This window comes from Panthera onca, chromosome X (assembly GCF_046562875.1).
Source record: "Panthera onca isolate mPanOnc1 chromosome X, mPanOnc1 haplotype 2, whole genome shotgun sequence".
Taxonomy (NCBI): Eukaryota; Metazoa; Chordata; class Mammalia; order Carnivora; family Felidae; genus Panthera; species Panthera onca.
Genome location: NC_138357.1, coordinates 112,213,137 through 112,229,760, shown reverse-complemented (window position 1 = coordinate 112,229,760; position 16,624 = coordinate 112,213,137). Strand labels below are relative to the sequence as shown.

General features: G+C 32.2%; 1 protein-coding gene across 5 annotated transcripts in view; it reads left to right on the top strand.

Moving 5' to 3' along the window:
• CNKSR2 (connector enhancer of kinase suppressor of Ras 2) overlaps positions 1-16,624 on the top strand; it is a 297,465-nt gene that overhangs the window by 84,282 nt on the left and 196,559 nt on the right. For all 5 annotated transcript variants that reach the window (XM_081793473.1, XM_081793472.1, XM_081793475.1 and 2 more), the window contains exons 3-4: positions 1,439-1,641; positions 15,985-16,072. In XM_081793473.1, coding sequence (XP_081649599.1) covers positions 1,439-1,641; positions 15,985-16,072 — 291 coding nt within the window. The remainder of the gene's footprint in view (positions 1-1,438; positions 1,642-15,984; positions 16,073-16,624) is intronic.

The window sequence follows — 16,624 nt, the reverse complement described above, 5'->3', positions numbered from 1 at the left end:
CCTGGTGACTTGTAGTTCCATTCTGAACTCTGTCTACCCTAAGCTCTGTAAACACAAGGGAGAATCTCTTTGTGCCATATTGTTCTCAACTGTAAAAGGAGCATAAGTCAAACTTAGAATTTATTTGGGCCTCAGAGGCTATCTAAAATTCTTTGGGTCTTATGATTTTCTATAAGGTAATAAATAACATTTTTTATTTATACGTGACAATAATGTACATGCTGCTGAATAGTTTGATCAAGGTCATCCTTTGGGCAGGTTAACAAGCTATTTTTGGAGATGTTTTACAAGCCACAATTAGCTGTTTTAAAATTTAATTGTAACTGGGGCACCTGGGTGGCTCAGTCGGTTGAGCATCCAACTTTGGCTCAGGTCATGATCTCACAGTTTGTGGGTTCAAGCCCTGTGTCAGGCTCTGTGCTGACAGCTCGGAGCCTGGAGCCTGCTTCGGATTCTGTGTCTCTGTCTCTCTCTGCCCCTCCCCCACTTGTGCTCTGTCTCTATCAAAAATAAATAAAATGTAAAAAAAAAATTAATTGTAATTCATGAAATCTTTCCCTAAAGTTTATTTGTGGAGGTCTTATAGTATATCCTATTGAATGCAGTAAAAAGAAAAAATGCTTATTTATAAATATTTATTCATATAACTTCTTTCCACATTAATATATAGGCAATATTTATGGTGAAATAATAAATATTACTAGAAATTCAAAGTGAGACCGAGGAAAGTAAGAAAACATACTTAGCAAAAAATCAGTATGACTGCTTTAGATATGCTTCATATTTGTGAGCTAATGTAACCATGACAAAAATAAAAATAAGTTTAGTTTCATAATTTCTGTTATAAAAAGGAGAAAGTTTATTGGTTTCACTAAGGAATCATTTTTTTCTTGTACCATATTATAGAAGAAATTTTTTATGTGAGTCATGGAGAGGACACAGAATAAAGCTATATTGGATATGATTTATTTCTTGCTTTTTCATTTTATAGTTGAGTTGTGCTTTCTTTACTCACTTTGAGACTACAGAATTTTTAATAGCATCTACATTCATGACTATGCATGTGCTAATAGAATAGATACTAAAGATAATTATTGATAAAAATGAATTTCACAATTAAATGGACTTCGTTTAAAAGAAAAACATGTGTCTTAATGATCTTTCTTTCTTGCATGGCAGAATTCCAAGATATAATGCCCTCATCTTTGCTTGTTCTTATTAGCACCTAACACATTTTATTGTGATTTGTTTATCTGACATTTCCCCAGATCCTCACTTAACTGTGGGTTCTGCTAGGCCAGGAATACTATCTTAGTCATTTGTAATTCTAAATACTAATTTTGTTACCTGTACATAGTAATGTACTCAGTAAATATTTTAGTGAATGAATGTAATACTGAATTTAAGTTTATTTGTTTTCTCTCTTTTTATAATTCAGAATTATGGCTTGGAAACAGAGAATCTAAAAACCCTTTCTCACAAGTTGAATGCATCTGCCAAAAATCTACAGAATTTTATAACAGGGAGGAGAAGGAGTGGCCATTATGATGGGAGAACCAGCCGAAAGTTGCCAAATGACTTTTTGACTTCAGTTGTGGACCTGATAGGAGCAGCCAAGAGTCTGCTTGCCTGGTTGGACAGGTAAAATCTTCCACATGTTTCATAAGTAATCCTCCTCAGGTACTAGCCTGAATATAACATTATTTCATGTATTCTTGTGAAAGGATTGGACAGGTAGAGGAATATCAAGTGACGAGTGTCTAATTATGATTCACCACAATATAAGGGTATCATCAAATAGACATTAATTGTTTGTAAAGTTTTATATCTACATAGCCAATTAATAATTAGTCCCTGACACTTTCAGAATACCTTAACTGCTTTATAAGCAAAGTCATTTTCGCCTGTCATAACAAGATTTATAGAACTGTTTTGTCTCCTAATTTTCTTTATTCTTTGAATTAATTGGTCATATTTAAGGAAGTGACCATTAGGATTCTATTTGCTGTTTTAAATAGGTAATTAGACACTGACACTTTCATAGATTGCATTGCATGTCTTCTTACCCTTGCTTTATTCATTCTTTGTTATTACTCACATTGCACAATCTTAGATATCATAAGCATAGTTTTAGATTTTTTTTCTAGTTTAGTTTTTATTTGTCTTGGAACACATAAAATAACAAAAGTTTTCATGTTATAAAATGAAAAAGATTAAAATTGAATATGTGATTAAACATTGTAATGGTAAAACAAATTATAATTTAAAAAATTAAGCTCTTTATTTTCATTTTTAGAATTTTGGTGTAAGAGGTATGTACTATGTTATAATGGTTACATAACCAAATTTTAAAATACATTTTATCTCTCATAAGAAACTCCAGCAATATAAAATTTTACCAGAATTCTTTCTTGAGTAAATGTCAGTAAGATATATATTATATATAACATTTTGGCTTTTTTAAAAGTATGAGGCCTTATTTTATAAATAAAGTATTTGTATTTTTAAAGTAAAAGTTAAGATAATTTAACTTTATTCTATATTATCTAAATTTATATATATTAATAATAACATACAGCATGATGATAACAAATCCAGATCTTAATACTAAGCTCTGTGTTATTAGCTTTTTGACAATTAATTGGTGGACAGCGTGTTTCTTTTGCATTATGACATGATTAAAATTTAATTCTCATCATTGTCTAAACTACATTTATCAACTGATTAAATTGGTTACATTTTAAATATATAAATTCTACAAGTTTCATAATGATCTGTAGGTAAAATATATTTAACATATGGCTTAGTCCTTAAGCAGTGTAATATATTTGTTTCAGAAGGCTTCTCACTAATTAGAAAGTGTAAAGAACACATACTCAATTTTTGTTATATTTTCTTAAACTATCATCTGCTCTATAATTGTGAATTTGCTCGGTCTCAATATTTGTATTTAGTAAATTTCATTATATATATTTTTTACACTGGTACTTGTGAAATATATTAATAAAAAGAATAATTAGAGAATGTTGTTACTTTTTGTGGCAGATATGGCTGTTTATAAAAACATACAAAAAGCTTCTTAAACACTACGATAGTTTCTCACATTTTATTGTATTACATAATTTTTTATGGTAACGTTATTTTTATCATGTAAGAAGATGCTTTTAGTAAATGCCAGTTAAGCTACAAACACATATGAGTGCATACACACATACAAAAAACACATACAAACACATGCATAAAAATCCATGAAGTCAATCAATGGTGTTTTGTGTTTGTTTCATAGAAAGAGAAAACATGATAAAAAGCCTGAAGGAAATAATTTAAATCATCTGTTTGGCTTTCATTGCTGCAAAGGTTTTCACAATGCTTATTTTGTATTCCATCATACCACGATGATTGATTAAATCAAAGACCATTTAACATTTTGACCGTAAAAATGAAATATGTACTTGGAAGGAAAAAAAGACAATATTATGATAACTTTAAAATCATCTGCTAAGACTGTAAATTGAAAAAGGAAACTGAAGTTTATATTTTGAAGATCTTTCACAGAAAAGTTCAGGTCCAGGCTGGCTTGACTATAATGATGATCCTTTAACAAGCTTAAGTTTTAAAGAGGAAAGAAGGAGAAAAAAATTTTTTTGCCATGCTAAGGCACTTGGACTTATGCTGAAGGCCTTGGGAACCTGTTTAGGGTCATTGTGTTTAGACCTGTGGATTTTGATAATTACTAGAACTGTAGTTTTAGGAAAAATTAAAGAAGAGTAAGGGTGGAAGAAGGAAAACTAACTTAAGAGGCTATTTTAGGAATTAATCATGCTGCTGTTACATCAGTTAATCATGTTGATGATTCTGATGCTAATACCTCCAGCCACACTCATTTAATCAAAGCAATCCTAGGAGCGTTGTCTTCATTTCATAGATAGGACAACTAGCACTTATAGAAGTTAAATTCAAAACCAAATGGCAAGTAAGTGGTGGAACCATGATTCAGTCCAGGCATCTGACTACAGAGTTGATCCTGCTCTTTACTGAAGTTTTTAATTAGAGGAACAGCAGTGAAGATGGAATAATGTCAGAGATATTTATGCAGACAAATAAGACTCCTGGACAGGTAAGATCTAGAGACTATGGGAGGCATCTAGGTATCTGGCTTGGCTGGCCCAGTTGATGTTGATGCCATTATCAATGTAGGAGGAACAGGTTATGGTGGAAGATGAATGTTGAATTGAGTGTCAGGCATGATAAATTGTGCAAAGGTCTTTAGAGTATTGCTGCTCAGAAAAGATATATGATCAATAGAGATTTGGGAATAGTTAAAATAGAGATGATAAAGTCATGGATATATTAATATGGTGGTTTAAGGAGATTTTTAGAATGGATTCCTTTTATCCTGCTCCATTTGTGTTCCATAACACTTATACCCTTCTAAGACTATATAATTTACTTATATATTATTGTTTCTGTCTGATTATATGATGTATGCTTCAAGAGAGCAGGGATATTCATCTGATTTGTTCACTGCTGTCAGAATTATCTAGAAGAGTTCCTGGCCTGTAGTGGGTGCTCAATAAATATTTTGAGTAAAAGAAGAGAACTGGGATAGGGAGTGATAGGGTGGTTCAACTTTGTGAACCACCAACAACTAAAGGTTGAGTAGAAATGCTGCTTGTGGAAAAAAATGAGAAGGCATAACCGAAAAGGTAGGAGAGAATTAAACGAGAGTGGGGTCATGGAAGCCAAGGGAACAAAGAGGTTTTCTTAAATTTTTGTGGGGTTTTTTTTTGAGATTTCAGTATTGGTTTTTTTTTTCCAACTTTATTGAGCTGTAATTGACATATAACTGTGTAAGTTTAAGGTGTACAACATGGTGATTTGATACACATATATATTGTGAAATGATTACTGCAGTAGGATTAGTTAATACATCCATCACCTTTTTTTGTGTGAGTAGTGAGAACATTTAAGATGGAAGTAAAGAGTTTTATGGGGAAAAGGAAGAGGTCTGTAAGATCAAATGCTGCTAAGTGATTAGGTAGGGTAAGGACTGAAAGTGTGTGCTGCATGAGGGAATCAGGATATATGTGTTGTCCAGTTTAGTGGTTTTATTTAGAAGTCATGAAAACTGGAATACGTGAGTTGGTTATGAGTTAAAAGTGAGAACTCTTCTATGGGGCGCCTGGGTGGGTCAGTTGTTTAAGCTTCAGACTTCAGCTCAAGCCATGATCTCAAGGTTCCTGAGTTTGAGCCCCTCATCAGGCTCTGTGCTGACAGCTCAGAGCCTGCAGCCTGCTTCCGATTCTGTCTCCCTGTCTCTGCCCCTTGCTCACTCACATTCTATTTCTCTCTCTTTCAAAAATAAATAAACGTTAATTTTGTTTTAAAAAAAAGTAAGTGAGATCTCCTCTTTGAAGAAATTTTTCTTTGAAATGGTATGTAGTTTGGAATAGTTTTGTGTAATATTAACTTCCCCTTTTCATAAATTCTTAATCCCTTAGTGGTGCTAGGAAAGAGGAAAGGTAAATGATGAATGGTTACTTCTTTATTTGGGAGCTTAACTTTGCTTCCTCCTCTGCCATGGATTGTATGAATATCTTAACTGTTCCTTGGCTAAATTTCAGAAGGTCCTGAAATCAATTTAAATGTAATAGAACTTTATCTGTAACTATGCCAGGTGAAATGTTTAGGCTGTTTGTTTTCCTGACAAGTAACCCAGACTTTTGTCAGAGATTATTAGTGGGTTTGTATTTAAATTATATTTTTATTCCTTTCAAAGAAAAAAAATGTTTTCTAGGTAGCAACAAGAACACAAGACAACACTTCACATGTCCTCTTGTTTCATTATGTCCTACAAGCTACACAGGAAACAAAACACATATCATTGCTAGAATAGCCACAAGAGCAGTGTTCTAAATTACCATTATTTTGAGTCCCAGCCAAAATGTATCATGAAATAGTGCAGAGGAGTAGAAGGCTGAGAAAGAGTTGAATTTCAGCTCTCCCTCTAGTCCTGGGTAATCTTGAACATTAACTTCTGTTTTTATTTTCTTTCTAGAATAGGATGTAAAACCTGCAGAATTTGAAGTTCTCTTCTAAGCACTAATATTCTATAATTCATTGACCTTGTTCACCAAAGCTATGTGAGCAATATATCCAACTTATTTTCTTCTAAATAATATCAAAGAATGAACACTAACAACATTTGTTAATTACTTATAGAATCATGATTTAACTCCTTGCCTCTTCTCTAAATAAATTTAGTTAATATTTTTAAGTTCTAGAACAAAACTAATCTCTTTATGCTTTCTTTATAAAATGTAAGACTGTGCCTTGTTTATTTTTGTTTGCTTTTGAAGAACATAAAACTTAGGTATTTAATTATAAAATTCCATAGAAATGATGTTGACCAAAAATTCTTAATATTTTGATCTGTTGATGTAGATTTATTTTAATTTAAAGAAACAGTGATATATATTTTTTCATCAAAAATTTTTTTGCATTTGGGGAGAACTTGCATGCACAGCAATATGATATGGGTTTATTACAATTTTTTTTTGTATCACTTTAAGGGGGAAAAAGGAAAAGAAACAATAGGTGAAAATCTTTAATATATTTGTAGATACTGAACTAGATGCTTTCTATATATCAACTCATTGAATTCTCATAAGGCAGGTATCATTATCTCCATTTTACATATGAAACAGTAAGTAATTTGCCTAAAGTCATTCATCTAGCATGAAAATTAAAATTTGAATCTATTTTTGTCTGATACCAAAGTGCTTCTTGTTTCTCATTTGTGATTTTCCTTTGTCATGCTACATCTTCTTTCGAATGTTGACTAATTCTCAGAAACTTTGAGGAAGTTATTCTTAGAAATGCTGCATAAATAAACATTTATTTTCATTTTGGTGTTGCTCTTCAAGTGCTGAACAAGAGTGCAATTTTTCTCTTTTTTTTGCCTAGATACTTAAAAATCACTATATAGAATTTTTATTTGTATAAAGTGTAGTTCACATTCTACTTTGAAGTCCTCAGTGAGATATCTTTTAAATCGTTGAAAACCTTTTGAATGTTTAAGAATTAAAAGTTACAGAAAAAATGTTTGCAATTCACAAAAACTTCAATTTCAGTGGAGCTTTCATTCAAATAAAATTCATTTTTAAAAACCAGGTCCTTACATTTCTTCTTAAAAATTTTTCTTTAATGTTTCTTTATTTTTGAGAGAGAGAGAGAGAGACAGAGCACAAGTATGGGAGGGGCAGACACACACACACACACACACACACACACACACACACGGAATCCCAAGCAGGCTCCAGGCTCTGAGCTGTCAGCACAGAGCCCTTAGTGGGACTCGAGCTCAGAACCATGAGATCATGACCTGGGCCGAAGTCTGACACTTAACCTACTGAACCACCCACGCACCCCTACATTTGTTAAATCATATAAAATCGAATGGTGACAAAATTGCTTTTTTTCTCCCATTTTAAATATTAACTTGAATGAAGCATCAGGCTTTTCCAGAGGAAAAGCTTCAGACATGAATCACATTTGGTAGCTTTACTGTTTATTTTCAATGCATGGTTTACTTGTCTATTTTTAACCTGAATCCCACTGTTCTTCACACCTCATCTTTCCTACAGTTTTATATGGCTTTGCCAAGTCAATCTATACTTGCGGGTTTATGGATTACTGTATGTATCACGATGTACAGTAACATCATTAACAGTATTCTAAGTATTATTTATAGAAAAAGTTTATTTTGCTATTTATATTGAAAGTTTATTATTTTCTCTCATTTTTAGTATTAATATATAATTCTAATGTTTCTAAAATACCTTTCAAGACCATTCTGTTTTGAAGTGATCAATGAGATATCTTTTTATATCATTGAAAACCTTTTAAATGTTTAAAGCGTAAGAGTAGGGTGATAAGGAAAAAATATTTTCTTTGAAATCTTTAGCCTTATCTAAAAAAATAGTTGAACTGATTTCTTTCATGATGGGAAACTATAGGACAAAAATGAATTCTATACCAGGAAAAAAATTATAAAAACCGAACTACCACAAACAGTACCACATACTGTGGCCCATTGTTTGGTCTTCTTTCCTCTCCTGTGCTCACTGCTCTCACTTGGTACTTGTTCCAGAGAGAAGCACTAATGTTAGCACTGCTGCTGTTCACGGACTGCCCCTCAGGCTCAGCAGTGCCAGCCTGAGAAATAGTAAGGCATTCCAGATGTCCTTTTTAACTTCTTAGCTTATTAACTTTCCTTATTGGCTTCTAATTTGCTTAGCATTTCTGAACCATTAATAATTTTTCCATAAATGTAATACTTTTGTTTGAAAAGAACATATAAAGAATACTGTCTTAGAGGGTCATCAACGTTTGCATTTGCAAGAGGTATAAGCATTGTATTATCTATATGATGATTTAAGAGGAACAGTTGTTTAACTTTTAAGTTCTAAATAGGATAGTTCCTGTAGTGGCCATTTATTAATGAGCCAAGAATTTCTTTTTAACTTTCTGGCCTCAAGAAGCTTTCCTGCCAGGAATTTAGTTTCCTTTACTTGGAGTCACTATGTTCTTTTTTTAAGTAGGCTGAGCTCTAGCTTGTTTTTTTTTTCCAGACTGAAGAATAAATTTCTCTCTTTTTTTTTTTATGTTTTGTTTATGAACTCATCATGCTCATTTACTCTACAAAGATCTGTTTCTGTATCTCAGATGATCTTTAAGTCATGATGGAGTAATCATCTTTGGTAACTCACAAAGATTGGAACCCTGTCTGTCATTCTTCATTTATTTATGTATGTGTATAGCCAAAAATCATCATACCAAACATTAATATCTTCACAATAAGAATAGTTCTTTAGTATGGTTGTACATGATTTGCCTTTGAAATAAAAACTTTAGGGGAATTCACTAAAAGAGAAAATCAGTGTTTTCTTTGGTTTATGTTTAGAGTTTTTCCCCCAGATTTTTTGACATTTAATCTTGAGCAAGAAGCTTGTGTTACATGAAATGTGAGTGGTCAAGAAAGCGGAAAACGCCTTAGAATTCAGTTTGCTACAGGCATTCTGCCATCAAATAGATTCTTCGTTTTATATATTTTGAAGATCACATTTATGGGAAAAACCATGCTGTATTTCATCTTATCACTTTTGAATGAAGTTTTAAAATTTTATTAACAGACTTTGACCTTTTCAAACCTAGGAACCCAAACTCTTTGTACTCATGCCAGAGCATTTTGAATTCTTAATTAAAATGCCAATTTGTATGCTTCAGTGCAGTAAAAATGGCCTTTAGTTATTTTTTAATGATTTTGTCTTAGAAGTGTTATATTTTACATATTTTTTAAAAAATGGTTTTAATGATGCCTAATTTACGTTCTGTAAAATTCACCTGTTTTAGGTGTACAGTTTAATGAGTTGTAGTAAATTTAGATACACCTATGCAATAAATATCTCTACAATCCATTTTAGAAAACTATCATGAGAATAGATTTTTTAAAGTTGGTTCCTCACAAAGAGGTTAATTTGTTTTTAACTGAGAACATAGATTAATCAATTACATACATTTTTTCCAATTGAATTCTTAATGTCTCTTTCTGTTTTAGTAAATTATGATGAAAAATATACTGAGTTTTGGAATATAGATTAGTGGAAGACAGCCCATATTAGGCTGTGCTATATAGAATCACTTAGAAAACAATATGTTAAAACCACTGACAAAAGAAAGACTCATTTAACAAATAGTATTGGGACACTAGGTAAAGTCTTTGGAAAATAATAATAAAACACTACCTTTTGTTTACTAAAGCATTTTAAGTATATAATTTATTTAAGTGGAAAACAAATCCATAAGAAAATTATAGAAAATATAGACAAAAAATAATTGCTAGATGTACAAAGACTTAAGTGTTTTAAATATGGAATAAAATACAAATGAACATACTAATTAACTTCTACATAAAACTGAAAAATGTGTCAAAGTATAAGACAGATGACAAACTGGAAAAAATAAATACTTGCAGCAAATATATGAGAGAAGCAGAGTATTGATGTGTACTATGTGAATATTACATGCATATTTTTAATATCAAAATGGAAGAGATGAGCATATAGACATTTGAAAAAAGAGGAAACAGAAATTGCTGATAAGATGTATGTACCAAACAACAGAGTTTCAGAGTACATGAAGTAAAAATTGATAGAACAAGAAGAAAAAGGCAAATCCACAGGTATAATCGGATACTTCCTATCCACTCTCTCAAAATTAATAAAACTACCAGACATAAAGTCAGTAAGAATTAGAAGAACTGAATATCATCACCAAACAACATTATATAATTGACATCTTTAGAGTAATCCAACAAGAGCAGAATACAAATTATTTTTACGTGCCCATTGGCATATTCTCCAAGATAGACAATATCTGCCTCATAAAGCATACTTAAACACAATTTAAGAGAATTAAAATCCAGTTAGAGTGTATTCTATAACTACAATGGAATCAAACTAGAAATCAAACTACACACTTCTAAGTAATCCATGGATAAAAGGCGAAGTCTCAAGGGAAGTAAAAAAAAATATGTTAAACAATGAGAAGAGAACAAATCATAATTTTTGTGGCACGCAGATAAAGCAGTGATGAAAGAGATGTGCATAGGACTGAATGCTTATATCAGAAAAGAGATCTCATCAATCAGCTAAGTTTCCATCTTAAGAGAATAGGAAAGTAATTGCTAATCATTGTGTGTAAATTTTCAGTTAAGCAAGATGAAAAAGTCCTAGAGGTCTTCTATAAAATATTACACCTGTAGTTAACCCGTAGTTTTTATTGTACTTGTAGTTAACAATATTTTCTTGTACATTTAAGGTTTTGTAAAGAGGGTAATCTTGTGTTAAGTATTCTTACAATAAAATAAAAGAAAATGGAAAAATAAGAAAAAAAATAAGCCCAAAGCAAGCAGAAGAGGGTGAGTAATAATGACAAAAGATCAAAAATCATTGAAACTGAAAACAGAAACACAATGGAGAAGTCAGTCAAAATAAAAGGATCATAAAGGAATACTACAAATAATTCTTTATACATAAATTTGACAGCTTAGATTAAATCGACCAATTACAATTCCTTGAAAAACACCAACTATCAAAACTTACCTAAGATCAGATAGATACTCTGAATAATCCTGTAAGTATTAAAGACATTGAATTATACTTAGAAACCTTGTGTGGTGGGGTATAAAAGGTCCAGGCCCAGATGATTTCCATGGTGAACTCTATATATTTAAAGAGGCAATAACACCAATTCTACACAGTCTGTTCCAGAAAAAGGATAAGTAGGTAATCTTCCATCTCAGTTTATGAGATGATCATGATCCTGATCCCAATACTCGATGAAGACCATAAAAAAAAGAAAACTACAGACCAACGTTTCTCATGAATTTACATGTTAACTTGTTAACCTACAAGTTAAAATCCTCCACAAAATATTGGTAAACCAAAGCCAACCATATATAAATAAAATTATACACTGTGACAAAGTGGGATTTATTCCAGGTATACAAGGCTCCTTTAACACTTAAAAATAAATCACTATGGGGATGCTTGGTTGGCTCAGGTAAACACCTGACTCTTGATTTTGGCTCAGGTCATGATCCAAGGGTCGTGGGGTAGAGTCCTGCATTAGAGCCTGCTTAAGATTCTCTCTCTTCTACCTCCCTCGCTCATTCTCTCTCTAAAAATAAATACATAAATGGATTTAAAATTATATCAGTGTAGTCCACCTCATAAGTGGGTTAAAGAATGAAAATCATATGATTGTAACTGTTAATGTATAAAGAGCATTTGGTAATGGTAATTGGTAATTTGGGAATTGGTAATGAATGGGTATCCTGTACCCATTCATTAGAAAACTTCTCAGAAGTGTAGCAACAGATTGGTAATACCTGAACGTGATATAAAGCATATATAAAAAGGAACAGCTAAACTTCTACTTCCCTTAAGAAACTGAATGGTTTTCTCCTAAGACTGGGAATATGGTAATGCTATCTGCTCTCACCTCTCCTATTTAATAATCTTTTGGAAGTCACATCCAGTGCAGTAGGCAAGAAAAGAAATAAAAGGACTAGAGATTGGAATGAAAAAGCGAAACTTCCCCTATTTGCAGATCATATATATCCCTGTGTAGAAAATTCCAAGCTATCTACAAAACATGTTAGAACTAGTAAGTAAATAGTAAGGTTGTAGGATACAAAGTCCACACACAAAAGTTAATTGTATTCCTACATACTAACAATGAATAACTGGAAACCAAAATTAAAAATGTACAATTTACAGTTGCTCCAAAAGTAGTGAGTTGCCTACATATAAATTTAGCAAAATATCTATGGGATCAGTATGTGGAAACTATAAAACACTGATGTGGAAAATCAAATGACATAAATGAGACACATACTGTATACTGTATTCATAGGTTTGAAGTCTCAGTAAAAATGTCAATTCTCAAGACTCCCTACATATATAAGGAAATTCATATAGAAATTCCCACAGGGGTTTTTTAATAGCCACAGGCTATATGATTCTAAATTTATATTAAAGAGCAAAGAAACAAGAATAGATCATCAATTTTGAAAAATAAATTACTCAATTTTAAGTATTATATAACCATTGTAATCAAAATTGGTATTGGTGACAGGATCAACACCTAGATTTTTGATTGTGGAGAATGGATAGCCTTTCAGTAAATGGTTTTGGAACACTTGGATAGGCATCGGGGCAAAAAGTGAAACTCGAGCCAGACCTCACACATTATATAAAAGTTGACACTAAAATGAATTACAGAGCTAAAGGTAAAACATATAACTATAAAAATTTTGTTGCAAAATATGACTTTGGGTCAGGTGAAGATTTTCTCAGATATAGCCCTAAAGTTCTAATCCAGAAAAATTATCAAGTTTGACCTCAAATTAAAAACCTGGTGTGCTAAAGTTCCTGTTAAGGGGTTGGAAAGATAAGCTATGGCTCATTCTAGGGACTGAGAAGAAATATTACAGGTCACCTATTCAACAAAGAATTTGTATACAAAATGAGTTAGGAACTCTAAACTCAATAGTAAGAATACCAAAAATCCAAATAGAAAATTGGCAAAGGGCTTAAGGAGACATTTCACTAAAGAGTGACATATATATATGTATATGTATATGTATATGTATATGTATATATATACATATATATATATATATGCACAAATATGCACATGAAGATGTTCAGCATCGCTGATTAGGAAACCATTCAGGAAATACAGATAACTCTTAGATATAAATATATAAATATAAATTAGATATAAATATAATGTAAATAGATTTCTAAATAAATATAGAAAAAAACACCTTGGGGGATTAAAGACCTGAATGTAAGACCTTAAACCATAAAAATCCTAGAAAAGAGCAGAGGCACTAATTTCTGTGACATTGGCCATAGCAAGTTCTTTCTAGCTATGCCCCCTGAGGTAAGGGGAAAAAAAGCAAAAATGAACTATTGGGACTACATCAAAATAAAAGGCTTCTACACAGTGAAGGAAACAACAAAACTAAAAGGCAACCTACTGAATGGGAGAAGATATTTGCCAATGACATATCCAACAAAAGGTTAGTATCCAAAATATATAAAGAACTTATAAAACTCAACACCAAAAAAAAAAAACAATTAAAAAAAATGAGAAGACATGAACAGACATTTTTCCAAAGATGTCCAGATGGCCAATGATCACATGAAAAATGCTCATCATCACTTACCATCAAGGAAATGCAAATCAAAATTACAATGAGATATCACCTTACATCTCTCAGAATGGCTAAGATCAACAACAGAAGAAACAAAAGGTGTTGGTGAGGATGTGGGAAAAAAGGAACACTCCCACACCCTTGGTGGGAATGCAAACTGGTGCAGCCACAGTGGAAAACAGTATAGAGGTTTCTCAAAAAATTAAAAATACAATTACCATAGGATCCAGTAATTCCACTACTGAGTATTTACACAAAGAATATGAAAACACTAATTCATAAAGATAAAGGCACCCCTATGTTTATTGCAGCATTATTTACAATAGCTAAAACATGGAAGCAACCCAAGTGTTCATGGATTTATCCATTCATGGATAAATTTATCCATTTATCTAATGGATAAAGAAGTGGTATATATACACAATGGGATATTATTCAGCCATAAAAAAGAATGAAATTTTGTCATTTGCAACAACATGAATAAACCTGGAGGATATAATGCTAAGTGAAATAAGTCAATCAGAGAAAGACAAATACCATATGATTTCACTTGTATGAAATTTAAGAGTCAAAAAGAAATGAGCAAAGGGGAAAAAAAGACAAAGCAAGAAAAGGACTCTTTTTAAATATTTTTTTAATGTTTATTTTTGAGAGAGAGAGAAGGAGAGAGAAAGAGAGGGAGAGACAGAGGATGAGCGGGGGATGGGGAGGGGCAGAGAGAGAGACACACGCACACAGAATCTGAAGCGGGCTCCAGGCTCTGAGCTGTCAGCACAAAGCCTGATGCTGGGCTCGAACTTACTGCAAGATCATCACCTGAGCCAAAGTCGGTAGCTTAACTGACTGAGCCACCCAGGTACCCCCAGCAGACTCTTCACTATAGAGAACAAACTGATGGTTACCAAAGGGGAGGTGGGTGGGAGGATTAAGGAGTGCACTTGTCATGATGAGTGGGTGATTAAAATAAAACCAGAAAAAAATGTCTTGGGAAAATAATTACATAGCTAATAGAATGGCCAATATCAAAAATACATGAGTGAAATATAAGCTTAAAAATAACCAATAAAGGACTTCTCTCTTATATGAACCCATGTGAGAGTGGGAGGTGCTTGAGTTGTAGTTTCCTAGAAGAAACAAATTTTTTGTAACCAGGAAGTGGTTCCATATAAGCCTTCCCAGTAAATTGCCTGAAGAGATATCAAAGAGTAGGCCTAAAGCACTAAGGATTCAATAATTTTACTAAATTTTCACCTCCATACCTTCTTTTATATTACTGACTTATTTTCTTTTCATTAAACTGGGCCTCCTAAATCCTGTAAGCTTTGGCCTTACAAAACCTCATTGTCATTCACAGATGAGAGAGGTTAAGAAGTAATGGAAAGTCATTGTAAATTCATTTGGTGGCAAAACGCTTGCTTGCTTGCTGCTATTTGTTCATAACAGCCTTGTAAATATAAACCTTATATCAGAATATATTTATTATATATGTACCAAGTTGTTTTAAAAAGGCTATGAAGTGACATAAATGATTGGTTTAGTACGAGATAAAACCTAGGTAAGTCGATAGAGGCAGTATATTAGTGTTTAACTCTGTTGACTTGTGGGCTCAGACTTCCTTGGTTTGAATAGCAGTCCTACAACTTACTAGTTGTTACCCTTTTTGTCAGCGTTCTCATCTGTAAAATGGGAATAATAATAGTGCCTATTGATGTAAGAGTTTTTGTGAAAATAACTTAGTACATGTAAAGCATTCAGAACAGTAACTGGCACATAGGTCTTCAGTGCTGGCTGTCAGTGTTAGCCCTGAATCGTGAGTATTTCAAGAAGGTAATGTATTGAAAATCTTCATTTGAAAGTAAACTAAAATGTTGTCTTTGCCTAAAGTACTCCTTTATTTGGTGTTTTATTGTAGAGGTAGTGTAGAGACCTTCGATATACCGAAGAACCAATAAATATTAAGAACTAAAAAAAGAAATTTGATGGAAAGCAAACATTATGTTTCTTGAATTTAATTGTTCTAAGCCATTTCCTCAATTTTTTTTCTTAAATATGTCTTGAATATTGTTTTTCACTACGTAAACTTCAGAACAACTCATTTCCTATTATTCAAGATCTTAACTTTAGGCATTGCATTTTAGGACTTTTCAAAATCTGTTCCTATTAATCACTATTTTTTTTTCCTTTTCCCTTTATAGGTCACCATTTGCTGCTGTCACAGACTATTCAGTTACAAGGAATAATGTCATACAGCTCTGCTTGGAATTAACAACAATTGTGCAACAGGTATTAGCTGACAACCTTTCCTTCTCTTAATTTATTATCTGTTTCATATTAAAACAATGAATAGTATTCCTTTTAACCAAGAGTTTGTAAGATACTGGTTTGGGAGTTTCTACTTAAAGACAAATGGTTCTAAATAAACCAAATATGTGGTTTGGGAAACTATTCATATATCCCAATAAACAAGCATTTTATTTACCAGAAGATGTAAAAATGTAAAAAGTATACTGAACTTCTAAAGAAATCATTATAAGATCATAAGTCTGGTAATCTCACATTTTAGTGGGGAGGACTGTACTGCCTTTCACAAAATTAAATTTCCCCATTTAGATAACAGTCTAAGACTTTTGCTCTAAGACCCTGTTCTTTATTAGTACAATTATTAGTTTCATTTATATGTTGCACATATGAAAAAAATACTCATAATAGCTTTTAACAGTGATCCCTTTATGTGACCTGATTTTATTTTTACTTTGAATATTATCCAAACCAGGGATCCCCAAATCAAATGCCTTTAGGAGTACTGCCACTAATATAAATCAAGCCAGGCATGAG